Below are 9,995 nucleotides of genomic sequence, written 5' to 3'. Positions count from 1 at the left end.
TCCTGATGAATCCTAGGTAAAAGCAAAATGACCACAGTTGTTTCCACCTTAGACTTTATGCAGATCCAGGTAGATATTGAGCCCCTTCTGTTCACCTGAAGTGGTCAAAAGCGGAAGCTTTCTGCTTAGGTAAAAGTAACCTAAAGAGGATGGCATTACAACTTAATGGTTTCACTCTTAATACATCCCGTGGTTTGTAGCTGCTGTATTGCTTTATGAAGTAGTATTTTGGAAATTTTGTTTACTGCAAAGCCAAAATACTTTTGATGTTGAAGTATGACACCATTTGCTCTGTAAGATACCTCGTGTAACACAATAAAACATTCTCTTAATAAGGATGTGCTGCAGTATGAGATGTTGACTAGTGATTTGTTTTCTCTTACAGGCTAGTAAAGTACCTTTCTGTAAATTCCATCTTGGAGACCGACCCATCCCTGTTACATTTAAGAGAGCAATTGCTGCACTTTCTTTCTGGCAAAAAGTCAAGCTTGCTTGGGGCCTTTGCTTCTTATCTGACCCAATCAGGTATGAATAAGCATCCCATATGTTTATTGGGGCGAGTTGTTCAATTCTTCGGTTTGACTTTAGGATGACCTGGAATTACTTGGTACCCAGTCTGATGTATCTTCTCACTAACTTCAAGTTACAAACTACCCTGCAATAATCCATATTTTTTCAAAGAAAGCTGGCTTTCTGATCTTATTCCAGCTCTTTTCTTTAGTTGTCTTTTGATACATTGCTTCCAGGGGGAGAGACAGATTTTTGTGCTGGGGAATTCCTAGTGTACTTGAAATTTTTTTGATTTTGATGCTGAAAATAAGATCTTGCACACTACCATGTGTGGGTATTGTAAATAGAGATCAGGGCCTCGGTATGCTGGTTTAGACTTCCTTAAGATTTCCAAGGGTCTTGGGCCTGCTGTGCTAAGTTGCATCTGGATCAGGGCTGAGAACTGAATATGCTGTCTAAGCAGATTTTTTTGAACAAGAGAAAATGTTTAAAATCTGTGGACAACGTGACTCTTCATGATTATTGCCTTTATAAAGGGACATTGTTAGGAACTTCTGCCTCATGGTAATACCCCTCAGACAGCTATTCTCTTGCTGAGTTTGGTTTCCCCTGCCCTTCAGAGACACTCCTGTGCCAGGCTTGCTTCCTCTTTCCACTAGTAGGTGTGTGATAACTTGCTTGAACTGGGTGAGAACATGTGCACAAACATCCTCCTAAATGCAGTCTGTTCTTACCAGAGTCACAGTGGTGGGAGGCTTGCCAGAAATAGGTTCCCTGTGCATGTGGTCCCTGAATCCCAGTGCCCCTCTCGTACCCTGTGACCATCAGGGCTCTGCACAGCTCATGATATATGGCATTTTTTCCAGACTTTTAAAATTGGGCCAGGGCTCAAACTGCAGTTGGGACAATCAAACTTTCAGCATTGTGCAGCCAGCCATCAACGTGAGATTCTGCAGAAAATGGAGTAATAATTCAGCATCAAAATTTTGTCAGTCTGACATTTCCATGAGCTGCTGAAAGCTAGGAAGGCATTTCTTGGTTTGATCTCTCTGTTGACATTTGTAGTGCCCTTTTGATCTTGGAAACTAAAGAAAGCATATTTGGCATAATTCTTCAGTAGACAGTGATACAAACACAGATTATTCTGTTGCCAAAAACTGTGACTGTGCAAATGGAAGGGTTAACAGCACCTATAAAAATATAAAAGCTCATTACATCTACTCCTGCAGTTTTTATTTGTTTATTTTCTGCCCGTTTCCTATTCTTTTGTTCAGGGAATTGGTTTATAACTTTGACTTCTTTGCTGAAGACCCGTGATTGACACTAGGAACCCGCAGAACTCTTTCCATTCTCTCAGACTGTGCCTTACAGTGTGCTTTTCTTTTGTTCCTTAAATAGGCCCTCTGTGTTCGGTGATCAGATCTGCCTCCTTGGGTGTGCTTTTCTGAGCTTATTAATACACACCGAAAGTGGGGCACCAGGATAACGCTTTCCTTTGAAGCCCTAGTGCTTTTGCTCAGTTGAGTTGTCAGCTTTCAGACCTGGGAAGGGTGAAAATGAGAGAGGTCACTTGCCTTTAGGCAGTGCAACCTGCTTTCCCTCACTGTAGGGGCATTGTTAGGTATCCAGTTTTACAGGTTTGGGGCGTTTGTTTTCCTTTTGGAGAGGAGAACTGGGGCAGGACAGCTGTAGAGCGTGGGTTTATGGCCATAATGTGTATAATACCCAATTGTTTTCATTAATTGGTTTGTCTGTACTGGGCTTTAAGAACATAACAGATACTGAGAAAACTTACCTTTCTTTCAGTAAAGATGATGTGGAGAAGTGCAAACAGAAGGATTTACTGGAGCAGATGATGGCAGAAATGATTGGAGAGTTTCCTGATCTTCATCGAACGATTGTGTCGGAACGAGATATTTACTTGACCTACATGCTGAAGCAAGCAGCAAAGCAGATAGAACTACCTCGAGCTTCAGAAAGTAATTGTTTTAAAGCAGATACCATAACCAGCAAGGTGGTGTTCTTGTACTAGTCCAAAGTTCAGTTCTTCTCAGGAAGTCTGGGGTGTTTTCTGTGTGTGCCACGTGTCGCTTAAGATTACCATGCTTAAAAAAATTGAAAAGGGATATTACTCTGCTGTTGCAAACACCTTTACAAGTAAAGAGTTTTTGTAGAGTCTAATTTTGTAGACTCCAAATTATGATTCCTAAGTAGCCTGGCAGCCTTTTGAGAAGGCAGGAATCTGGTGTTAGAGCACAGCCCAGGGCAGTCTAGACTTGGTTGCCTGTCTCACTTGTACCTTGGCACCACCCCAAGTTCACTGTTGTCAGTAGCTGCCCAGGAGCACACTTGGGTGAAATGTGTGACTCTGCATGTTTTGGCAACGCACGGGCCCACAGAACAATTGCATTTCTCTAGCCTTTGGAAGTATTTTGCTGCTGTATGTGACCTGCATGCCCTCCCTGTATGTAAGTGTACTGAGGTATGGGGTGCCTCCTACTTGCTGTCTTAACGTTTGTAATCAGTGCAGGCCTCTGTCACTGTCTTGTGAGTGACAAAATAGCAAGGGGCTTGCACTTGTGTTCTTGTGAGTGACAAAATAGCAAGGGGCTTGCACTTGTGTTCTTGTATCTCCCTTGCCTGATGTTACCTCAGCGCTGCCTCCGTAAAGTGTGTCCAAACACACAGTGTTTCCTCTTGGCTCGGTTGATGTGGCTGGGGGAGGCACAGATGCGTTCAGTTACATGGTCCGAAGGGCAGGATGAAAATTTAGTTGTTGGTCCTGGCTGGGTCACGAGTCACAAGAGGAATTGTTTAGCAATTCCCCTGCCCTTTTTCTTTTTTTTTTCTTTTTCTCTTTTAAATCTACCTTCTTAAAAGCTTGGTCTCTGGATCCACTAAACCATTCACTGGTTTAGTGAATGCCTATGAAACTGGAAGGGGTTTATATGCACTATGAATGACTTAAAATAGAAGATGGGACCATAAAAGACAAGAATGTGAGAGACTGAGTGTCATGTGTCTCAGTCCCTTAGTTAACAAGAGGCAGTGCAAGAGACAGTTCTGTTTAGAAGCTGTGTGTTCGTATTATATGCATGTAACCTGTTGTATGCATTCATGCTCACGAGAAGCAAAAAGAAGGGAAAAAAACCCAGATACTTAAGACTCGTAGCAAAATACAAACTCCCAGAATTCTGATGAGCAAAAACAGGGCATCATCACCATTGTCCAAACAACTTGCAGTTGTGGGGACATAGCAAGAGGGAATTCCTGGGCACTATTTGCAGGACTCAAATACACTTTTGGTCTGATGTATTCCTGAACTAGGTCTGATTTGTTCCTAGCAGTCACCTGACTATTTGTCTGGGTGAACTCTCCCAAAGAGCTTGCAAATGAAACTTTCACATTGAGTTTTTCATTATATCTTTACTCCACACAAAATACTCTTAGAGGAAAACAAAAGTTTCTTCCAGGACTAAGTTTCTCACAGGACTTTTAAGTTACCGGTGTCACCTGTGACTCCTGCCCAAAAGCAGAGGAAGACAGGGCTGGAGGTTGGAGCGGATGTGATGTGCTGTGGGCAGCCCCTGCTGCTGAGGTGCTGTGCTCTGCCTCTGTTGTAGTTACAGCTCTGACTGAGAGCCACCCTAGGATAGGCTGACAAAAGGCGAGTCCAGAGGAACAGTTTTGAAAATGTGTTGAAGGCAGTTCTGTTCCATTTCCAGGGACAAGGGAGCTGCTTTTCAATTTTTCTTTTTCTGGAAAAATCAAGGGTGAATATTTAAAGCAAGACAGTGGAACTCACATTTTATATTTATGTATAATTTTCCCCATAGGAAAGCAGCCTGATTAATATCACTTAGAAAGCTTTCTGTGAATTATTATGGTACCATTTTTTCACTGGGGGAGAAGTAATCCCGAAACTTTCAGGAACAACATTTTAACTACCGTTGGGTGTTGTGGAATTTGGATGGTAGGTCGGAGCTGGCATGTGTTGCAGTGGTCTAATGGTGACTGGCTAGGTGCTGCACACGAATGGTACGGGGTTTGCTGTTACTTGCTGGGGCCGGGTCTCTAACAGTGAACTTAACGCAGGCAGGTGCAGTCTCCAGCACTGTTCTCCGATTGCTTGTTCTGCTCGTTAGCCCAGGCCTTCTCACAGATTGGCTGTGCACCGGCTGCCACTGTACAGAGTGGTGGAGAAAGCTCTCTGTTCCGGAGACAGCGAAGACTAGGGCTGTTCGTCATAAGCAGTGCAGAAACATGACCCACACAGAAAGAAATTTAGGTCACATCTGCTGAGCCGCTCACCCTGAGGCTGGAGTATGAGCCCTGACCATATCCATTTACCTAAACAAATGTTTCCTGAAAATCCAGAAGCCGTGCAGATTTTTTCAGACTTTCAACGTAAGAGGCAGTAGTGAGTGAGATGAGTGTTAACTTCTGGTATGTAACAGAGTTTTAATATCTAGCAGTAAGGTTCCTTACCTCTTGGAAAATTCTGGTTTGCAGTCTCACACACTACCTGTTTGTTTATAGCCTGAAATTAGTTCTTTTACTGATGTGTTCCTTTGTTTTCATCTCTCTTCCTCAGCTGAACCTAGAAAATACATCCCAGCTGTTGTAGTTGGTGTTGTTGGGATGGGTCATGTACCTGGGATTGAAAAGAACTGGAACTCTGACTTAAACATCCAGGAAATAATGAGGTAACAGCTTCTTTTGCTAAAAGACAGCAATTAATCGGTTTGTTTGGAGGGGTTTTTTTGTTGTCACAGCTTGAAGAAACATCAGTACTGTCATCCCTGCCCTGTCAGCTCCCTGACTTGCTGTGCAGTGCTTCCAGATTGTGCTTACAGCAAAGGAAAAGAAAATATCAAAGGAAAAAAAGCATGTATGTAGTTGGGGATCGAAGGAAGTAGAGATGAGAAGATGCCCTTGTCTAGAAATAAAATTTATCGATCCGTGTTTAAGGCTTCTAAAATAAGAATTCAAATGAGGTCTGTAGAAGATAATGAAAACAAAACCAGGCTTCCAGTCTAGCTTAGATAAACATAAACTGTTGGATTCAAAGCTTTTGTTGTGTCAGGACACTGCTGGCTCTGGCAAGCTTGCTATCACAGTTGCTCATAGCCTATTTTTAACCGTATATATACAAGTAATATATGTTTTAATGTGTGTACCTAAATATGGGATGATTTAAGCCACGTACCTGGTGAACTCTTGCTCCAAAGTTCCTCTTAAAATACATGTATGGGCTTTGTAAAAGAAGGAACCAAAGAACAACGATGTTCAGACTACGTGATTCCTATAAAGCCACAAAGGTCAGGACTTCAGAAATGTAGGAGGGATTATACTGTCACCTGGTAATACTGGTCTGTGGTGGTTTAGGGTAATAGAGCCTTTCAAATACTGATGATTTATCTTGTCATGTGTTTACTGTTTTTATGTAAGCACCTCACTCATCTCTTCAGGGCCAGCTGAGCTACGGCAGGACTACTTGTGTGTGTGGCTGTGCTTTCAAAGCCAGCTTTGTTTCGAAGGCAGAGATACCTGTTTGCTCCCCACACCGAGTTCGTAAGGCTGCTTGAGGGCAGGGGTAGGCCTGGGGTGCCTAATGTCCTCTGCCCTCCTGGTTCCAGGTGGCCAGTGCAGAGGCTTCCAGTCAGTCCGTGAGGATCTCAAAGCCTGCGATACCTGCCAGACCGCCTCGTGCGAAGCCTCCCTGATCTGTCTGCACTGTCCTCTGTAGCGCTCGGGAGGCCGAGAGTGCTGCAGGGGCTTGCCCTCCCCACACTCACGCTGGAGCTGCAGCTAGGCTGCTCAGCCTGCCTGGCACCCAGGGGTACCCCTCACTGAAACACCCTGAATCTGCAGGGGCCAGCCTGGCTCCACTTACCCCTTCCAGCCACGCAGACCTGAGCAGGTCCTGACACCTCACGCAGAATATCCAGGCTGTTTCCCTCCATTACCCTGCAGGACAGTGAGTTGGTTGTACAGGTTTTGGACTTGGGCTTTGTCCTGTGTTTGTTCTGACTTCTGTCTCTGTGCAGAGAGATTCATAGGGACGTTATAGACAGGTTGACAGACAGTGTTAACTTCTAATGGTCTTCAAGCTATCTTGGTGTTGCCTTAGTTATTTGACAGGGTGACTGACAAGTCAAGGTCCGTAGGCATTAAGGCTGGCATCTTCCATGATAACAACGCTTTTTCCGCTCGTTGTTACTGTTTAATTTGGATGCAGCCCTTGAATGTGAATGTCTTTTGTTCATGACAAATCTGTAACCTAAAAGTCTCCTGCACTCTAAGGGGAGAAGAGATCCTTGTCTTAATTGGAAAATTCCTGTTCCTTCCAGCTGTGCAGGTGTTAATGTTGTTTTGTGTCTCTTGCTTCAGCGTGCCTCCTCCGTCAGCCTCAAGTAAGATTTTCAAATTTGTCATAAAAGCAACCGTTTTTGGACTGATGGGATACGGCTGCTACCGAATAGGTCAAAGGACAGTTCAGTTCATCCTCTCGATGCCAGCAGCACAGAGCTATCTCCAGAAGCTGACAGAAATAAGGTCTCAGCATTGAACGTCGAGTGGAGGTACGAGGTCAAGAAGGTGATGGAGGCGACGAGGGTGAACTGGGCTGAAGGAAGGGCGAGATGAGGATTTGAGTCGGAGATGAGTGATGCTGAGCAAAGCTGAATCGCTGTATAATAAAAGATTTGATACTAAAGTTACACCAGCTACAATCTAATGAATAGGTTTGGTTCCTGGCAAGTGTGTTGCATGAAACCACATGATTCCAGAAGGAGGGAGAAGTGTGTAGGCAAATATATATTATATATATGCACACTGTATATATAATGTATATGACTGATGATGTAGTACGGACAGCCTAAAGAGTGTGTGTTCGTGACTTCTCCAGAGGAACAGAACAACACAAAGTGACCCAATTGGCTGCATCTGCTCTGAAGTTCAGGGACACTTGAGTGATTCTTCTGCTTTTTTTTTTTCCCCTTAGGTATAATAATACCTAGTGGTCATTTCTGGTGCCAGACACTTTCACACGTAATTTAGAAGGACGTCTTCTCAATGTGTGTTTTATACTTAAAACGTTTAGGCTTTTTTTTAAACTTAAGAGCTTTCCAAAAATTTCAGAACTGTACAGGCTGTCATACGTACACTGCTCAAAATTTTTTACAAGCCTTACTGAAGAACAGGAATGTTGCCTTTAGATCGCATCCCTCGTTACCACCGCCAGTTGAATCGTCTTCCTCCTGCGCAGGGAGGGTAGAGCCGCACCATCAGAATGCAACGTGGTTTGTGTCAGATGTTTACAGGACACTGTTCCTTTAGGTTAGCTTATTTAAACTGTGTTATTTAGCCAAATCCTGCTGGATTCAGTATTGTAAATTTTAAGAGACTAGAACTGCTGTAGAATTCACTTTTGTTTCTCGGACCTTTCATTACTGGGACAAGAAGTTTGGAACCGATAGTACCTGCCCCTCTTTTTTGATACATGAAAATACTTTATTTATCAATGTAATTTCTCAGTGGATGAATATTTTAATCTATTTAATAGGAAAACAGTGTTCAGTTTAGGTTATGAGTCTAGCCATAGCATTTTGTTTGGGTTACCTGCTATTTATACATGAAATTATGGGTACTTCAGACTGCTGTGACTTTTAGTGATCCAGGACAGCCATCCATCATCGAGCTCTATATTATTAATTTCTTTTTTAATCCTAGATCTGTATTTCATAGGAGTTTTTTTTGGTACCCTTTATACAGGATTGCCAGTGATTGTAAAGTGCCCTCTGCAGTTGTCTAGTCCCAGTTCAGCAGTACCAATAACGGTCATATCCAAGTCTTGCCCTGGTGTATATCCCGTTTGCGCCTCAGGCTTGTGTACAGTTGCTCATCGCTGAAAGCGAAGTTTTTACGTGTATTAATTTCTTTTAGGAATGAAATGATAGGAGCTGGTGTGTGAGGCAGGAGGAGGAAAAGGCGATGTTCTTGTGTTTCTTCGTTCTTTTCAGTTGGGTCAATAGAATCCACAAACTGCTTTTAGCAGGGCGTGTTTCCAAAGCCTTGTGTTGGAAGCCGTCCCGTACAGCCTGTTGCTTGCTGAAAGTGTGTACGTGCATCTTCCGTGCAGCGCTGTCTTTTTCAAGCTTCTTAACGAAATTAAGGGTCTGATGACACCAACTTTGCTGGGAGCTGGTCTGCCTTGCACTCGGAAAACTCCCCAGGCCCCAGCGCAGCAGGTCATTCCAGTGCGTGTTGAACTGGAAACCTGTTCCATCGGAGCCGGTTCTGCCGAGCTCTTGAGGATGTGGAGTGCTTTTCTGGGTCTGGGCCTTACCCTTGTGCGGGGAGTACACCTTAGCAAATGAGAACGGCAGCCGTTCCCGCTTCTTGGGCACGACGTGGAAAAGATAATGCAGAATGCGGTGGAGGCGGGTCCTTTTATTTTCCATCGGTCAGCGCTTAAGGAACCACCAGCCACCTCTGGCAAGAGGAGAAGCAGCATTTGTAACCAGTCCGTGGAAAACTAGAGTGACTGCCTGAATTTTGATTCCTGAATTTTTTTTTTTTTAAGGTTTAATGTATTGTTTACAGTTAAGCAGTCCTGTTTGAATAATTCTGTTGTGTTTTATGTGTGGTTGTAAAAGATGAAAGCAAAAGCTTAAGCTCATTCTCCTGGCTTTACTGACATACCAAAATATTTTGTTGGTTGTTTTTTTGAGAATTTTTAGCTGGTAGAATTCAATATATTGACATTTTGCTTTAAGTTTATCTACAGGTTTTTAAGGTATCTGCAGATATTTTAAAAGCTCTGTAGGTCTTTGATATCCGTGCTCAGGTAATTTTACACAAAGGAAAACAAATCTAAGGTAAATTTTAGATACGAGCCTTAAACTGGGGTGGGACTAATGCTCAGTGATTGTCATGGAGCCTTCTTGCAGACTTAATGTTTTACGCTTTTTAGGCAGAAGCGGTAAGCGTGCGAGTTGTCCGTTCGTCCCTCAGTTCCTCTCTCCGGTTGCTGCCCCCCAGGCCTGTTGTTTCACAGGGCGCATCGGCGGAGCCCGTTGGCAGGAGGGGGGGGTTGCAGCTCACCGTCCCGCCGTCGCAGACCGGCAGGTCGGACGCGCTGTTCGCTGGGTGGGGCTGGGAAGCCCTGTGAGTTTGAATCCTCTGAATCCGAACGCGAGCGCTCGGTGTTGCGTACTCACAGCGTTGTACTATTCACGTAACCTGATCAGTGGTTCAGGCCCGTTCCTTTCTGTTCTAGTCAGTCCTTTCAGTCTCAACAGCATCCTGTAAAATTGAAATCCATGTCGAGTTGTCCCAGCCCCGCCTCAACCTTATGAAGCCATAATGTATTTTTTTGGTGACATGTACATCTGTTTTACGCATTTGTACATGTGATGTAAATCTGAAGTATTTTTAACAATGTGTGCCTTGACTCTGAAGTGATTTAAAGTAAACAGCAG

At 43.7% G+C, this 9,995-nt stretch overlaps 1 protein-coding gene across 1 annotated transcript; it reads left to right on the top strand.

The window, feature by feature from the left end:
- Positions 1-385: 385 nt before the first annotated feature.
- Positions 386-7,237, top strand: LOC104504223 (traB domain-containing protein-like; the record flags this gene model as incomplete). The annotated part of the gene is made up of 4 exons (XM_010159488.1): positions 386-525; positions 2,317-2,489; positions 5,105-5,216; positions 6,904-7,237. Coding segments are annotated over 4 exons (603 nt in total), but the record flags the coding sequence as incomplete, so codon positions are not given.
- Positions 7,238-9,995: the final 2,758 nt, after the last annotated feature.

This window comes from Eurypyga helias, unplaced genomic scaffold, assembly GCF_000690775.1.
Source record: "Eurypyga helias isolate BGI_N326 unplaced genomic scaffold, ASM69077v1 scaffold43559, whole genome shotgun sequence".
Taxonomy (NCBI): Eukaryota; Metazoa; Chordata; class Aves; order Eurypygiformes; family Eurypygidae; genus Eurypyga; species Eurypyga helias.
This window is presented reverse-complemented; position numbering and strand designations above follow the sequence as displayed.